The sequence below is a fragment of the Symphalangus syndactylus genome, chromosome 9 (genome assembly GCF_028878055.3).
Source record: "Symphalangus syndactylus isolate Jambi chromosome 9, NHGRI_mSymSyn1-v2.1_pri, whole genome shotgun sequence".
NCBI lineage: Eukaryota > Metazoa > Chordata > Mammalia > Primates > Hylobatidae > Symphalangus > Symphalangus syndactylus.
Window position 1 is genome coordinate 131361287 of NC_072431.2, and position 18849 is coordinate 131380135.

At 38.0% G+C, this 18849-nt stretch overlaps 1 protein-coding gene across 21 annotated transcripts in view; it reads left to right on the top strand.

Annotated features, from left to right (window-relative positions):
• The window catches only part of PTPRD (protein tyrosine phosphatase receptor type D), a 2314079-nt gene that overhangs the window by 2274001 nt on the left and 21229 nt on the right, over positions 1-18849 (top strand). For all 21 annotated transcript variants that reach the window (XM_055294262.2, XM_063609868.1, XM_063609869.1 and 18 more), the window contains 4 exons: positions 11291-11576; positions 11999-12177; positions 12799-12925; positions 14242-14367. In XM_055294262.2, coding sequence (XP_055150237.1) covers positions 11291-11576; positions 11999-12177; positions 12799-12925; positions 14242-14367 — 718 coding nt within the window. The remainder of the gene's footprint in view (positions 1-11290; positions 11577-11998; positions 12178-12798; positions 12926-14241; positions 14368-18849) is intronic.

Here is an 18849-nt window from a genome sequence, read left to right on the forward strand (position 1 = left end):
CTGGAGTTTGGTAGGGTGTTGCAAACTATCATAGAGTGAGATTCTCACTGCCTTATAAAAGCTTGCAGGAGTCAAAGAAAAGGACAAAATGAAACAAGGAACCACAGATTTAGAGCCTTCCAAACTATTGGACAGTACCATTTAAATAACGATAATAGCCTTTTTCTTTTATTTATTTACTTATTTTTGAGACGGAGTCTTGTTCTATTGCCAGGCTGGAGTGCAGTGGTGTGATCTCGGCTCACTGCAACCTCCATCTTCTGGGTTCAAGCGATTCTCCTGTCTCAGCCTCCCTAGTAGCTGGGACCGCAGGCATGCGCCACCACACCCAGCTAATTTGTGTAGTTTTAGTAGAGACAGGGTTTCACCATGTTGGCCAGGATGGTCTCGATCTCTTGACTTCGTGATCTGTCCGCCTCGGCCTCCCAAAGTGCTGGGATTACAGGCATGAGCCACCATGCCTGGGCAATAATAGCATTTTTTAAAAAGAAAAACCAAAAAACTCCTTGCATTTGTGTACATACTAAAATCTTGTCTGTGTGGGAAAATGATATGCCTTACAAATTAATCAAAGTTGCTGAAGTTCAAATGCCCTCCAAGTACCTTCCAGTGGCTCGTCTCTTTGAATCTTGCTTAACCCGAATCAGGAGTAATAGCGTTTATATTGCTATTGACAAGCCTGCTGTGTGGACTGAGCAGGTTGCACACATTGTATGTAGTCCATGTGATTGTAACTTCCTTTGGGTTGAGCAGTATACAACCCATGCAGCTTTACTTGGCAGGCCTGGTAAATGGTTGTCTCCTCTTTCAAAAAGTGGGCAATTTTGTATCATTCTAAACAGAATTTAGAATATGGCGTGAGCTGGTATGGTTTACAAGGAAAATCTCTGTGTGAATGATATAGTTCTCTAAACTTCCGTAGCATCGTTTGATTGACCTCTATTCAGATTCAAGTCAACTACCAATTATCAGAGCCAGCTGAGTCTGCTCTATCCATGCCTAATGGCCTGTTCTATCCATCTGTAAAATGAGACCTGCTGCGGCATCTTCAGGTGTTCTTTATGCGAACGTATTAGCCTTGTAATTTATCATGAGAATCACATTTTAAGAATAATAGGGAGTGTGTTCAGCAGATAATGTTGGGACAAAGCCAAGATCATGCAGAAGTCTTTGGAAGGTTTTAGTTTGAGTCTACATATTTGAAAAAAAAAATCAGATTAGGCCCATGTGGATTTTTTTTTTTCTTTTTCGAGATGGAGTTTTGGTTTTTTAGGAAATTACCTTTTCACCCAGCATGGAAAAATAAAACGCCCAAAGGGATATAACCTGGTAGCTCATCCCTGGCCTTTCGGTATCCTATACAAGGATCCTTATCAGGGCAGTTTGGGAACTTTGTGCTTAGTTTCTGCCCCTTCTCTGTTGATGAAATGTGAACTTCCTTTATCCTCAGAAGACGCCACTCAAGTGTACTACATTTTACCTTTCTGAAGTGATCATGGCTCTGGGTTATCTCCCTAACTCTAGATTTTTTTTTTTTTTTTCGTCTTTGCCAAGCATTCTTCTCTCTACAATGACTCCTACATCCCCTTACTTTCTGAAATCCACTCTTTAAAAGCCAGCACCAGATGGCAGGACTAAGTGTGGGCTACACAGGAGCTGCCAACATCACCCAGACTTCTGACAATCCATCACTGAGCAAGGCAGTGTTCCTGAGCTAGAGTTAATTAGGTTCCATCTTTTCTCTCTGTGTCTTTGGAGCCTCAACTCTTTATTGAACTGTAATTATGATATTTATTATAGTAACTTTTTACCCATTGCTTTATATTTCTTTTTAATTCCATTATTAGATTATTATGTTGTCCTTGTTAAAAAAATGAAAACTACAAAAAAATACTTCAATTAAAGTGAAAGTTTATCTGTACTGCCACCATTACCGATCCTTCTCAGAACTATTGTTCTGATTTGTGTATCTTTTCAGACCATGTTCTGTGCATTAACGTGTACAAATAGAGATAAGTAATCTTGAATGGACTTTTAAAAAAATATAAGTGGTGTTACGTTATATATATTGTTCTGCAATATATTTAAGTGGGTTTGGCAATGTCTTAGACACTATTTTGGAGAGGGTCAATACATGGATTCACCTCATTCTTTTTAACTGCTACGTCACATCCATGGTATTTGTAAACCATAGTTTATTCAACTAGTTCCCTAGCCATGAGTGTTTTACCAAGTTAGTTTGCTACGTCAACAATGCTATGGTAAAATCTCTTTCTACTCTCTTTGTGCATGTGTGTACATAGACCTCCATGCTAGATTTATAGAATTGGAGGTGCTGGGTCAAAGAGTATGTGCAATTTAAAATTTTAATGAAGATTGCAAAACTGCCCCTTAAAACTCCTATAACTACTATATATTAATTATTATAGGCATATAGTGTATGTTGAATAGCATGGATAAATTTGACTGCATTTCAATGACAACTTGTTCAAATTTTTTTAATTTTAATTTTGTAATATATAAAATTAATTAGACAGGTGAATATTTTGACAAAGAAATTAATATTTCTCTAGTTATCTTAGGTAAAAGAGATGCTAGAAGAAACTAAACTATCTGTGGATCTGTTTTTTGTAGTGAACCCCAAATATTGTAGAGATGCCTAGTATCTGCTTATAAAGTTAAATGTTGATTTTTATCAAAGAATGAAAGAAGAGTTTCACAACGGCAGCCTCATCAGAGTCACATCACAGTTTTATTAAAAGAGTGACCTAATTAATCTTGTAAACCCGAGTCATAAAACTCAGTCTGTTCTCATAGATGTCAACTACTTGTAGTTCATATACTATTCTGATAGGTGAACTATATCCAATCAAATTATAAGCTGACATATGTACAAAATGCTCACAATGATTTTTTTAGTCCATATTTTACTGTCTTTGCACCCAACTAAATGATGTGTGAAATATCCTAATTCTATTGTCTTTCTTTGCCAGATCAGTTAAGTACCAGTAAAGGGTCAGCATTAAAACTCCACCACATTAATCAGAAAAGCCAACTTTTAAACACATCTCCAGAATGACTTTAGCGTAAAACAGTCCCTGTATGCCTCTTAATTTTTTCTTTTTGCACATTACTACTGTATCACATCACGGGACATTAAGCATGTTTCAACTTGTGGGACTAACTCAGTCATGTTTTTAGAAATTGAAAACAAATGTTGTAACTGGATGAATGATAATATTGAAGTAATAACAATTTCCTAGTAGGCATACTTGTTTAATGGATTGCACAGTCTTTCAGCTTGTGAACACTGGAACGTCTATCACTTACTGAAATTTAAAAAAAAAAAAAAACACTAAAGTTTAGCAATAATTTGGTTTGCTGCTGAAGTCAAAACAAATATAGAGTTTGTTTGTGTTCTGATTCTCATTAGTGGAATCGTTGTCCTCACTGGAAAATAACTTAAAAAGTTGATTTTACTTTAGAGATAACAGAGACCAACATAATGCCAGACTCGATTAAAAAGTGCCGTTCTCTTTTTGCTGGAATTTTCTGTAACATAATAAATGTACTAAATTGTGCTGGCCTCAGCCTGAAGCATAGGGTTATGCACTCCTTTTTTTAAAAGATATTTAGAAAAATCTGTCTCAGTGCTTGGCAACTACTCTGGCAGAAAACAGATAAAAATAAGGGTGGTTTATCAGTTTTGCTGTTCTTATCATGTTTCAAGTTGAAGGCTGTTGAAATGATGAAAAACAAACAGCACTAAATAGGGTTCCGTCATTATCACTGCAATGGAGAGCTGAGTTTTTCAGGATCAAAGAAAAATGCATTTGCTTTTAGAAGTACAATCCTTCATTTTGAGAGGTGCACTGCACTCAGATACTGATGGGTGAACAGAAAAAGAGTAAATTGCCGGAGGAAACAAAATAAATATATGCTGCTGTGGGAACTTGGAAATTCAAACAAAAGTAGGCTGGGATACTTTTAAAAGCTCTGAATTTTCAACATTCAATTTCTTAAGGGAAAAAAAAGTGCCGGAGGTTTGTTATTTCTCAGCAATTGGAGTGAAGCATAAGCACAGGTTGTTTGCGTCTCATCAAATTATAAGTATTACTTTATCTTTGTAAACATGTATCAAAGGAATTTTCCCATGCTGGGGGCTTTGGGGAAATGTTCCCCTATGTGTTATTGATCTGGGAGAGGGCTTCCTATTTTTTAAGTTTATTTTTATTTTTATTTTTTAATTTTGTCACTCGAGTTGAGCACCTTCAATTTCCCTGGCATGGAAATTGCCAAACAGTAGAGACAACGAAGCTGTTGTCTTTTCCCTGGAGGAGAGCTCCAACTGGCATAAGGATAATAACTAGAAAACAAAACTAAAGTAAGGCAGTTGCTGAAAAAATAGTTATAAATTGTCAAAAGAGTCCAAGGAGGAATAAATCAAAAGGAAATGTTGATCCAGGATGCAGCAGTTGAGGTGAATCTTGAAAGTACGTGTCAACAGATGAGAAGGAGGTAGAAGGTCCAGCGTCACAAACGCCCAGAGGTGCTAAAGCATAAAACATGTTTTATTTGAACTAGTGCTGAGGGACAGCCAAGAATCTTATAATAAAAATATTACCTGAGGGCCCTGCGGTTTTAACAGTGAGACCAGTGCCTAAAGCATATCTAGATGAAATTTTTGAACCTCCAAGTTAAAGAAACAACCCCCAATTACTTGGGGCAAAAATTACTGTTAAAAGACCACAAACCAGACGGGCCTATGACTTTGTCAAAGGACAACAAAGACCATGAAGCATTGTATTTAGAGTTTGAAGGGATAATATTGGAGCCCAGTAATCCTGCACAAAACCAAGTTGTTGGTCATATGTAAAGAAAAAAAGAAACCCACAAAGGGTTTCTCAGATATGTAAGTCATCAGAAAAAGTAGCATCCATGCATATGTTATATAAAGCATTATTCAAAGACATATTCCAGCCAACCAAAAGATGCATCAAAATAAACTCAAGAATAGATGAGCCATGTCAGAAAGATAAAGTGTGAAACTTGTAAGGCAGAATTATTCTAAATAAATGCTGCTGATGTGGTTATAAGTTTAATAAAAATGTTATAGCCAGTCCCTAAAATGGAAAATAACTATGTGGAACATGTCCTCTTTTTCCCTCACTGCCTTTCAGCCGGTGGCTTTCTATTGGTTATTCAAATGTGCTATTGTCTATTCTAGCACTTTTTTTTTAGGATATCTTTTCAAAAGCTCTTCCACCCTCTTTACTTAGCAAACGGTTACTTGACCTTTAGGTATTGCGTTAGTCTGCCGGGGCTTCCATAACAAAATACTCCAAACTGAGTGGCTTAAACAACAGAAACTTACTTTCTCACCATTCAGGATGCCGGAAGTCCAAGATGAAGGTGCTGGCAGAGTTGGTTTCAGGAGAGGCCTCTCTTCCTGGCTTTTAGATGACTGCTTTCTCACTGTGCCATCACATGGCCCTTCCTCTGTATGTGCATAGAGAAAAGGATCTCTTGTGTTTCCTCCTCTTACAAGGACATCCATCCTATCTGATTAGAGCTCCCACCTTGTGACTTCATGTAACCTTAATTACCTCCCTAAAGGCCCCTGTGTCCAATACAGTCACACTGGGGGTTAGCATTTCAACATGTGAATTTTGAGAAGACACAATTCAGCCCATAACAGATTTCAGTTTCAATGGCACTTCCTCAAAGGTGCTCTACCAACATCCTTCACATTTGTCTCACAGCGCCGCTTGAGATTTGTAATTAGATGTCTGTTCATGTGATTATTTAACGTCGAATTCCCCCACTAAACTGTAAGCTCCAACAGGAAAGATCACGTTTGTTTTGCTCATTGCTTCTTCGATGCCTCAGCACATGGTAGGCACTCAGTAAATGTGGAATAGTAGGCGACAGAGTCTTATGAAAATACAACAAATACGGATGGAAGAACAAAGTTAGGAACTCTTTCCTGTTTGTCCCTGGATGGTGGGAATGGATGCTTTAGCGTAGTCATATGTGCTGGTAAATGTGTAAAAACCTGCTCTCTGGGGAGAAAAAAAGTAGTATTTCCTGATTTCTTTGGTGTAAATATTCTCATGGATGATTTCAAGCTACAAACATGAGGTCACTAGAGAGAGACGATCACCAGCACATCATTAGTGTAGTCCCCCCTTATCCGCAGGGCATACGATCGAAGATCCCCGGTGGATGCCTGAATCCCCAGAGAGTACCAAGCTCACTTGCCATCAGTAGTGACATGTTTCTGTTCATGTCTTTCACCCAAAATGTAATGCCTTTTTCATCTTAACTAAGTGCTTATCACATACTGTGGCTGTAACTTTTGCAGTTTGAGGTGCAACAGCAGAACAATCATGAATTTCTTTTTCCTTCTTCACAATTTTACATATAGAAGATTGATTCTTACCATAGATCTTAGCAACCTCGGCATACGATTTCTCTTTCTTTCCTTATTGAGAACTTTCACCTTTTCACTTAAAGGAAGCACTTTGCAGCTGCTTTTTGGCATATCCAAATTGCCTGGATCACTACTCTTGCACTTTGGGGCCATTAAGTAAAATAAGGATTAGTTGAAGACAAACACTACAATACCAGGGCAGTCCATCTGATAACCGAGATGGCTACTAAGTGACTAACAGGCAGGCAGCCTGTACAGCATGGATACACTGGACAAAGGGATTGATTCACACCCTGGGCTGGATGGAAAGGGAGGGCTTGAGATTTCACCACACTATTCAGAAAGGTATGTCATTGAAAACTTGTTTATTTCTGGAATTTTCCATTTAATATTTTCAGACTGTGGTAACTGAGATTGCAGAAAGTCGAAACCACAGATAAAAGGGGACTACTGTATATGATGTTTTCACCTCAAGAGCATGAAATAATTTGAAACAATGAAGAACCAATGAGTTTTGAATATTACCTTTATTTTTAATATATTTATTTCAGCAAATAATCCCTGAAAATGTAAGGATTGGCTTTTGCTAGCTCTAGCACACCACTGATGGGGAGTTGAAGAAAATCGTGGAGTTTGAATACATAGCAATTTACAATTTATTATTTTGCAGGGTAAGAGGCAAAAAGAGTGTAAGATGATTTTTCAGTTTTAAACCTGAGTGTCAAGGCAAGCCTGAGAGTGGGAGGAGCAGATTTGAAAGGAGAAGATGCTGATTAAGCTTAGAATCTTTATTTTTGATAAACTTGAAGACGGTTTGAAATATAGATCTCCACTTGTGCTGAAAAAGAGAGGCATCACTTTAGGAATCCTTTGGAGACTACTACTGAGAGAAAGAAGGACAGAACTTTTGGAGCATTATCTACATTTTGGGGACTGGCAGAGATATGTAATCTGAGAAATTGATACAGATGGAAGAATCCAGAGAGGCAGGTAGAGAATTAGCACTGGAGTCAAATAAAAAAAAACAAAATGAAACATACTGAGGCACAGTCTGAATGGATGCCAGTGGATTTCTGAAGATGACATTTAGAGTTCATCTTTGATTTCTATTTCAAACGCGGTAGGAATTCTACCCTGTTACAGAATCAATGGAACAGTGATACAGGATCATGATACAATTATTTTGGGCTGATTTCGTGTACTACCTGTTTTGGATTATTTTGTGTCTGGAGTAATGACACAATCTCCACCCTTGCTACCATTAACCCCAAGGGAGTATCTGATGTTTCGCATACTCCCTTGACTAGTGTCCTTAAAACCAAGGATAAAAAGCTTTTCTAGGAACCTGCATTAGGGATTGTCACATGCTGCTAATGAAATATTACAGACAAGCGGGCTACCGAAAAGTCACCGTATTTGGCGAATGACTGCTGACCTAAAGGGTGGAAAGCACTGTGAAGCACTGGGGGTGCTGGGAAGAGGGTGCTAAGTTTTAACACCTCAGAACCTGCATTTGAGTCTTCTCTGCTATCCAGGTATGGCGTGGATGACTGTAGGACTTCAGGGCAGTTCCCAAGTGTTGTCAGAGAAGGGGAAAGGAAACCAACATTTACTGAATGCTTCTTAGGCGTCAAGCACTGTGGTAGGAAGCCCCTTGCCTGCCGTCTCATTTGCCATGACGATAAATGTGAAAGCAGAAAGCTCCTTAGGTATAAGGCGCATTTATTGGAAAGAAGGCAGAGGAAAGGAAGAGCAGCTTGAGCGAGTAGGTGAAAGCAAGATTTTAAAAGCCAAAACTCAAATGTTTCTGAAGTAATTGTGTCATAATTTTCCCAGCATTACATTGCCTGTTTCTTGCTGTCAGCTTTAGAGGCTGAATGTTAAAATGGAGTTTGTACCTAGAAAGTAACTGCCTTTTCCATTATGTTTGCAAAACACTTGGTATATTTAATTTAGCCCCTAAGACTTACTGGATAATTAGACTTACTAAAAAATTAACATTAATAAGAGTTAATTGTCACTATCATCATTTAAGAAATATGGGACTATAAGGAAGGGGTTAAAATGTCTTTCTCAAGGACACACAGCCATTGATGTCTGAAGAGGTACCTTAAGCCTCAAGGTCTTCCTTCAAGCTAAAACACTTATTTAATATCTAAATCCCTCAAGAATTCTTCACCCTAGAAAAAGGTAACACATTATGTCCCAAAGATCAGCTCCTCCCCTATCTTCCATACGAATAGCAAGATTGGGCATGTAACAATATTTTGGATTTTGGGGGAAAAGATAGGTTTTGTTCAAATCATAGCCTCTGTTATTTCTTTTCATCCCACAATTCATGATTTGGACTCACACATATTTGATTTTTTTCCCTTATTTTTTGGGAAAAGAAATCACCATTGTGAAAAGGTTGATACTGTTTAGAGTTGGAGTTATTCCTACCAATTTTGCAAGATTCTGTCGTATCTTTCTGCCAGAATATAGAACCATGCATCATCCAGACATTCGAATGGTCCCTGATGCATATTTTGAGAAAATAGTCCTGCCATTATCTAGAATTGACTTGATGTATAGGGCTCAGTTCTAAGGTTTACAGTGTGGTTTCCACTGGGAAGAACTGCGTAAAACTGTGTCTATTAGAAACGATTCACAGCTGCAATGAAGACAATTTAGAAAGACAACACAGAAAGAATGCAAGATGTTACTTGGAGTCTCAGGACCTGCCAAACATGGAGTTCGAAAGAAACCCAGAAAGACAAATCTTTTCCAGGTTGAGTCTGACTTAGGTTCCTTTAACTGCAATCTGATGGCATGTCAGGAGACCAGCAAAAAGACTACTTAAAGTGATTTTCCTGTCTCTTTATTCCCGATCAAACACTATGCAGAGCAGTCCTCGGGTACTCCTTATGTAGTTCCAAACCCTTGTCAAATGTAGGATTTTGCATGGTCTGAAGAGTCCTGCTTCCTAAGTAGGCTTACCTTACCGGGACGGGCTGCTCCTTACTGGAGGCCCCTCGAGCCAGTCACTAATTTGTTTACTTATTTCACAAACACTGTTGAACACTTACTGCATGCTTTGTGTAGGGCACCCAAATAATTTTTTTTTTAATGCAGTTCCTGCTCTCAAGATGTATGCTATTGTTTTGTTTATGGATGGCTGCCCTAAATTAATAATGTAATTTGGTTAGAATTGTAGTAAAGAGGGGTATTTGAGGGCAACCAGGGATATGAGGCAGAGGGTGATTAAAACCAGCTGGGAGGGTAGGAATGGGGAATGTCAGGGAAAACTTGCCATCTAACAGGCTTCTTTAGAACCAACTAAATAAAATGAGACTTCATGGATCTCAAGGAACTGGAACCACCAGGCTGACTTCGCACTATATTAATGTTTGCATCAGGTTACCAATTGGTCTGTGCTAAGGTATGTGCTATCATTTGTAGGACTCTTAGAAGGCTTTTGCATGATGTATCAATGTCATGTCAATTTGTGGGTTTATAGTTGGGATTGGGTTCTTAGCATCAGTATTCAGGAGCCCTCTGGCATCGGACATAAAAAAGTAACCTATTTTAAAGTAGTGGTTATATCAAATTCCCAGCTAGTTAGCCCAGTCTACAAACCACAGAGCTCCTGTATGGAAGCTAGCTTTGATATACACTGTTCAGCAGTTAAATAAAGGTATTATTTTGTTTAAAAAAAAAATTATCTCTTACTGCCTTGCAGCCACTATGATACCAAACAGAAACTGCCATTTCAGTTGAGACAGGCACCCTGGTGAGCATTAACTCATTTGTTTTGGAGTTCTGGTATCTTCGTTGCACAGGTGCCTTGCCAGACCTATGAAAATTTCACATGTAGCTCCCAGAGCCAGCAGTGTCCGTCCTTTGTTCATGCTATAACATCTTTAATTCCTCATCCTTCCTGTCCTTCAAGTCCTACTTCAAATGCCACATCATATACAAAACTAATACATCCTTCTTCTTTCTTGTTTAGAAATAGCTGTGTATATAGTATTATGTTCCTTCGATACACTCTGAGCTCCTTAAGAGATAGCATCTAAGTCATCTTTATGTCGTATCCCCTATTTCACTTAGCAGAGTACTTCATTGTTTATTGAATGAAGAAATGGATAGATCAATGAGGGATGGACAAGAAATGAACACATAGATACACAGATGATAGGAAACATAGCATGTAGCAAATGAAGGAGGCTGTCTGTTGCCTGTTACCTAAGATGGTAATACGTACCTGTTATATACCTATTCCTGTTGATGACGTGTTTACCAGCCTGATAAACACGCATGATCAGGAAGAGAAAGTATTTTGGATTGAACCATACTTGGCACATAAATGTCCTCAGCCTGAAGGGTTTGATAAATAGGAAGCATGCGAGGTTTAGCTTCAGACTGTAAAAACAATCTTTATATTTTGTACATGGAATGAAAACAGACAGAGTTTCTAAGAACTACAGCCTAGTCAGATCTGGACCAATATATAAAACTATCTTCTAAATATGGACAGACTAAATGTTTGTATTTTTTTCATAATGACTTCAAAAGTGTTCAAAATAATGTTCACTTTGTATTGCATGATCAAGGAACATAGTGATTATGGATTTAATATTTTTTACATTTTGAAACTAAACTAGTTTTACTCAGTCTTTTGTTCCCTGTCCTCTGATTATGGTGCCTAGATAATACTTTTGACTTGAGAGTATTACAAAGTCATCCCAATAGCTATTTGAGCAGAAGTAATGGATGTAAGATCTAGTTAATAAGAATAATGAAAATACTTTTATTATGTATTGATTTTCTGATAGGTTTATTTGGGCTTTTCTTCCCTCTTTATTTTCCTCATAGCGCGGGAGTTGGCCGGACTGGTTGCTTCATCGTCATAGATGCCATGTTAGAAAGAATAAAGCATGAAAAAACTGTAGATATTTATGGCCATGTAACTTTAATGAGAGCCCAGAGGAACTACATGGTTCAAACAGAAGACCAATACATCTTTATCCATGATGCACTGTTAGAAGCAGTGACTTGTGGAAATACCGAAGTGCCAGCTAGAAACTTGTATGCCTACATTCAGAAGCTGACACAAATAGAAACAGGAGAGAATGTCACAGGAATGGAGCTCGAATTTAAGGTATGGTATTGGATGTGATGTGGTTATTCAGGAGCAAGTCATTCTGGGTTTGTCTTTGAGTTGTGGCTTTACTTTAACCTTTCAAATTTGTGAAGTACAAGATTCATTTGACCTTTCCCTCAGGTGTATGATTATAAAATGTATTCCTCCCCTTTTCCTCTTCTATTCTTTGCTTCCTAACTATCTTGAGCCCGTATGTCTCCTAATTTGAGACTATACTTTCAGAAAATATATAGAAATCCAATAGGCTGTAGAGAGTGATTAGGTAGATGTGAAAAGCAGTACAATTTGAACAGTCATTTACTTTAAGTAAACAAAAGATTTATATCTAAAAGGGAAATCTGGGGTACATTCCATTCAAACCGTAGGTGAAAATGATCTTTGTTGGGTTTTTCCTTTTTTTTTTTTTTTCTATTCAACAGCGTCTAGCCAGCTCAAAAGCTCACACCTCAAGATTTATCAGTGCCAATCTTCCATGTAATAAATTCAAAAATCGCCTTGTTAATATTATGCCATATGAATCCACAAGGGTATGCCTGCAGCCTATCCGTGGAGTAGAAGGATCTGATTACATCAATGCCAGTTTTATTGATGGATACAGGTATCTACTTTTGCTCCCCTGACTATCCAAAGCCTTGATATTTACATGTGCCCTAGTTTCATAACCAGAATAAATTTCATCTCCATTCAAAGACATTTTCTTTCTGCATAGGTCATCATTTAGTCCCTTGGTATTTGTTTTTTTATTATTTTGGATGGGAGTAAGAAGTAGTAGTTATGAAGTGTTTAATCTGGCCTTCTGCACTCTTCTTTCATAAGCCAATTGGATTTGTAAGGAGTTAATAAAGAATCTGTTTTGTACCATATTTCATAAATTTAGTAGATTGTGTGAGAATAATTTCTAGAAAATGAAGCTGCACATCTAAGTGTTTCTTAAGTAATTTGTATGACACATGAAATTGAGCTATTAGTATTGCACTCAAATTCAAATAATAATGATAAAGACATACATCATAATATTAACAAGCAATTTAGTTTGTGAAGTCCCCAAAATGTATTAAGTGCTCTTATTTGATTATGTAATCTTAGCAGGAATTTACTGCAATTGCATTAATAATATGTTTTCATTTTTTATTACCAGGTTGATGTTTATATATCCACTGTGAGCTTTTGCATGTTCTCTAAATACTGTAACACATTCTCTTCATTCTGTGTAATTCAGACAACAGAAAGCCTACATCGCTACCCAGGGGCCCTTGGCAGAGACCACTGAAGACTTTTGGCGGATGCTCTGGGAACACAATTCCACCATAGTTGTGATGCTCACCAAGCTGCGTGAAATGGGCAGAGTAAGTGTGTGGCCCTTGTGTGTCTCCTCATAAGACATTGACTCTATGGAGAAATGAAGACTTTGTTTCAATAACTCTTGTGCTAGTTCATTTGTTTTGAAATGCAGTGTACTCTGGACATAATCCGGACTATCAATCATTCCTTGTTAGTTTCTAAATTTGTAAAGCCACATCAAGTTTTTAAATTTATGTGTTTTAAAGAAAGATCTAGTGATTTGTTTCCAGTGAAGCACAAGCGTGGAGACAAATGAGTAGCAGGTGTCCCCGTTTGACTTATGTCGGACTCTTAGCATATTCTTACTGCCTTCTGTTCTGGACAGGCTAGAGTTTGATGTGCCATCATTTCTCTGTATGAATGAACTTGACTTTCTTTTCTTCCTGAGGCAAATTCTTACTTGCCTACCTTTCACTCCCATTGAATAGTGTTGGAAAGCAACATAGTTTTTCTAAGGATATAACCTGGTAATCCCAGATCCACTTTTGAAAAAATGTGTTTTTTTTTTTTTTTTGAAATACACATAATAAAATGGTATTAGAAACACTTAAGGTTCCTACTATTAATACTACTGTACCATTATGACCTAATATTATTTAGAGATACCTCTTAGATTGACTTGATGTAAGCATTTTTTCATATTTGTTTCAGATATTTTCTTTCTGTCTTCTTTGTGTAAATTAAATAGAAGTGCAGCTAAAGCCCAACTTTGAGAGCCCCCAGAGAGAACAAAAAGAATATCAGACTAGGAAAGTAACAACTGACTTACTCTGATTTGGCCACTGACTCTGCAGGGTTCAGCCGAGTCATTAAAATGGCTTGGGCCCCCCATTTCCTTGACAAGTAAGATTGGAACAAATCAATTCAGAGGTTTCTTTCTATGTCCATACTGGTGGTTCTCTTCATTCCAAGCCATAGTGGTGCAAGTATGCTGTGGTGGTGCAATGTGTTATTGTCATGTCCAGCATTGTCCAAGGACTGATGTAATTATTTGGATAACTTGTAGGTATGAAGATGCTTACCCTATCAAAGTATTTAATTCTCAGTTCGACTCGTGTATATTAAGCAGCTACTATCTGCCAGGGACCATGCTGGATGCCATGGGCAAATACTGAACCAAAGGGTTTCCCTATGAAGGGAGCTCATGGTTTCAAAGAGAAAATGAGTCATATGCAATTGGAATTGCCTTGAATTTTGAAATTTTATTAATGGGATAAGGAAATTAGATATAGATAGATAGATAGACAGGCAGATAGATAGATGATACACATAATGTTCTTTATACTTTGCATAGTTTAACATTAATCTTCTCTCCTTTTAGGAGAAATGTCACCAATACTGGCCAGCAGAACGGTCTGCAAGATACCAGTACTTTGTTGTAGATCCCATGGCTGAGTACAACATGCCACAGTATATCCTAAGGGAATTCAAGGTCACAGATGCCAGGGTAAGTTGGCACAGTCTTCAACTCTTAACCATTAGCTGAAAAGTAGTCTAAGATACCTCTCTCTCTCTGTCTCTGGGAGAAGCACTTGCCACTTGACTATCAGTCATCCCAAAGAGAAATCACTCATTCTGGAGAACGTTTTTGGTTTTTTTGTGTGTAATATGTAAGAGTAACTTTTCCTCTGTCTGGCAAGCTTTCTCACAAACCTTAGTTTGGCTTTCATTCAAACATAACATCTGGCAGCTCAACCTTGGGGATGCACTTGGTGAGTGTTTGTGCTGGGAAGTGTTTACTGATTGGTTGGCTGTGCTTACATTCACTTTCTCAGCTCATTCTCTTTGGAGTTTTTTTGACTTCTTCATTACTTGAGGCTGTAAATATGTTGTTGTTTTGCAAAGCCCTTTAGGTCATATGGACCCAGAGGTTAATTTGGTGTGATTTTAAAACTGCAAAGCAAATGGCATTCTTTAGAAAAATCTGACAAGCTTTGCACATTCTAATTTGATTCCTGGCATGGCTTATTCCTCAGTGTGCTAATGTGTCTGTCCATGAGAGCTGTGCTCCCATGACCCTTGTTGGCTGATTTTCATTCTGCGTTTCTTATCTGGATTGTCGAGTCCAAGGTTCAGCCCTGATGTAAGATGTTCTGTGCATAAACTCTAATATCTTTGCCTTTGGCCACTTTCAACCCATGATTACAAACACATCTTAAGGGAGACCAGGTCAGTTCAAAGAACTGCCTTGTATTTGGAACTGTCATAGTGGGTGGGTTGAATAAAACTCCAGGGTAAGACTATTTAGTTGATCCATTTTTTTTTTTCTGGAAAGCAGCTTTCTCCAAACTTATGTTTGGAGATTGCCTGCTAATCCCCAAAGCCTGGCCCTGGCTGTTGACCTTAAGTGAAAGAGAAATTGGTTAGCAGGAGGATTGGCCTAGGTGACAGACCTGTTAATCCCAGAAAGTTGTATTAACTATTCTGAAGGTGACTGTGTTCAAGGAAGCAGTTAAATCTCTAGGTCTTGAGTGTGACCTGCCCCATTGTTTAAAAAAAAAAAAAAAAATAGTGCTCTTTCAGAATTTGAAGCTAGGTCTGTGAGTGAAAATAGAAAGTGCATTTTGAGTAAACTCACCAACTATTCCTGGTGATAAAGAAAAGGGACCAGGCCCCACCAATGGCAGAGACACCTTTCCTACTCCACACATGCACAACTTAAATCTGATCCAGTAAACAAAAGGAGATTGAAACCAGAAGTTGCTCACCTTTTTTTTTTTTTTTAAAGTCTCCCTGCAATTGTATAATTTTCTTAGCTACTACATTTGCTGTTTGTGCTCCTGGAGTGTAAGTTCTGGATACATGTGCAGAACATGCAGGTTTGTTACATAAGTATACACGTGCCATGGTGGTTTGGTGCACCATCAACCCATCATCTACATTAGGTATTTCTCCTAATGCTATCGTTGCCCTAGACCCCAACCCTACAACAGGCCCCAGTGTGTGATGTTCCCCTCCATGTGTCTGTGTGTTCTCATTGTTCAACTCCCACTTTTGAGTGCAGTGTTTGGTTTTCTGTTCCTATGTTAGTTTGCTGAGAATGATGGTTTCCAGCTTCATCCATGTCCCTGCAAAGGACATGAGCTCATCCTTTTTTACGGAATACTCACTATAGTATTCCATAGTGTATATGTGCCACATTTTCTTTATCCAATCTATCATTGATGAGCATTTGGGTTGGTCCCAAGTCTTTGCTATTGTGAACAGTGCTGCATTAACATACCTGTGCATGTGTCTTTATAGTAGAATGATTTATAATCCTTTGGGTATACAATCAGTAATGGGATTGCTGGGTCAAATGGTATTTCTGGTTCTAGATCTTTGAGGAATCACCAAACTGTCTTCCACAATGGTTGAACTAATTTACACACCCACCAACAGTGTAAAAGCATTCCTGTTTCTCCACATCCTCCCCAGCATCTGTTGTTTCCTGACTTTTTAATGATCGCCATTCTAACTGGTATAAGATGGTATCTCTTTGTGGTTTTGATTTGCATTTCTTTAATGACCAGTGATAGCATTTTTTCATATGTTTGTCTGCCACATCAATGTCTTCTTTTGAGAAGTGTCTGTTCATATCCTTCACCCACTTTTGTTGTTGTTTTCTTGTAAATTTGTTTAAGTTCTTTGTAGATTCTGGATATTAGCCCTTTGTCAGATGGATAGATAGCAAAAATTGCCTCCCATTCTGTAGGTTGCCTGTTCACTCTGATGGTAGTTTTTTTGCTGTGCAGAAGCTCTTTGGTTTAATTAGATCCCATTTGTCAATTTTGGCTTTAGTTGCCATTGCTTTTGGTGTTTCAGTCCTGAAGTCTTTGTGTATACCTATGTCCTGAATGGTATTGCTTAGATTTTCTTCTAGGGTTTTTATGGTTTTACCTCTTAGGATTAAGTCTTTAATTCATCTTCAGTTAATTTTTGTTTAAGGAAGGGATCCAGTTTCAGTTCTCTGCATATGGCTAGCCAGTTTTCCCAACCCCATTTATTAAATAGAGGAGCTTTTCCCCATTCTTGTTTTTCCTCAGGTTTGTCAAAGATAAGATGTTTGTAGATGTGTGGTGTTACTTCTGAGGACTCTGTTCTGTTCCATTGGTCTATATATCTGTTTTGGTACAAGTACCATGCTGTTTTGGTTACTGTAGCCTTGTTTGTTTGAAGCCAGGTAGCATGATGCCTCAAGCCTTGTTCTTTTCGCTTAGGATCGTCTTGGGTTTGTGGGCTCTTTTTTGGTTCCATATCAAATTTAAAGTAGTTTTTTCCCATTCTGTAAAGACAGTCATTGGTAGCTTGATGGGGATAGCATTGAATATATAAGTTACTTTGGGCAGTATGGCCGTTTTCACAATATCAATTCCTCCTATCCATGAGCATGGAATATTTTTCTATTTGTTTGTGTCCTCTCTTATTTCCTTGAGCAGTGGTTTGTAGTTCTCCTTTAAGAGGTCCTTCACATCCCTTATAAGAAGTTGGATTCCTAGGTATTTTATTCTCTTTGAAGCAATTGTGAATGGGAGTTCACTCGTGATTTGGCTGTTATTGGTATATAGCAATGCTTGTGATATTTGCACATTTATTTTGTATCCTGAGATTTTGCTGAAGTTTCTTATCAGCTTGAGATTTTGGGCTAAGACGATGGGGTTTTCTAAATATACAATCATGTCATCTGCAAACAAAGACAATTTGACTTCCTCTTTTCCTAACCGAATACCCTTTATTTCTTTCTCTTGCCTGATTGCCCTGGCCAGAACTTCCCATAGTGTGTTGAATAGGAGTGGTGAGAGAGTGCATCCCTGTCTTGTGCCAGTTTTCAAAAGAAATGCTTCCAGTTTTTGCCCATGCATTATGATAGTGGCTGTGGGTTTATCATAAATAGCTCTTCTTATTTTGAGATGCGTTCCATTAATATCTAGTTTATTGAGAGTTTTCAGCACAAAGTGGTGGTGAATTTTGTCGAAGGCCTTTTCTGCATCTATTGAGATAATCATGTGGTTTTTGTCATTGGTTCTGTTTATGTGATGGATTACGTTTATTGATACGCATATGTGGAAGAAGCCTTGCATCCCAGGGATGAAGCTGACTTGATCGTAGTGGATAAGCTTTTTGATGTGCTGCTGGATTCGGTTTGCCAGTATTGTATTGAGGATTTTTGCATTGATGTTCATCAGGGATATTGGCCTGGAATTTTCTTTTTTGTTTGTTGTGTCTTTTTGCCAGGTTTTGGTATCAGGATGATGCTGGCCTCATACAATGAGTTAGGAAGGAGTCCCTCTTTTTCTGTTGTTTGGAATAGTTTCAGAAGGAATGGTACCAGCTCCTCTTGGTACCTCTGGTAGAATTTGTCTGGTCCTGGACTCTTTTTGGTTGCTAGGCTATTAATTACTGCCTCAATTTCAGGACTTGTTATTGGTCTATGCAGAGATTCAACTTCTTTCTGGTTTAGTCTTGGGAGAGTATGTGTCTAGGAATTTATCCATTTATTCTAGATTTTCTAGTTTATTTGCATAGAGATGTTTATAGTATTCTGTGATGGTAGTTTGTATTTCTGTGGGATTGGTGGTGATTTCCCCATTGTCCTTTTTTATTGTGTCTATTTGAGTCTTCTGTCTTTTCCAAAAGCCAGTTGCTGGATTCATTGATTTTTTGAAGGGTTTTTCGTGTCTCTGTCTCCTTCAGTTCTGTACTGTTCTTAGTTATTTCTTGTCTTCTGCTAGCTTTTGAATTTGTTTGCTCTTGCTTCTCTAGTTCTTTTAATTGTGATGTTTGTTAGGTTGTCGATTTTAGATCTTTCCTCCTTTTTCTTGTGGGCATTTAGTTCTATAAATTTCTCTCTACACACTGCTTTAAACGTGTCCCAGTGATTCTGGTACATTGTGTCTTTGTTCTTGTTGGTTTCAAAGAACATCTTTATTTCTGCTTTCATTTTGTTATT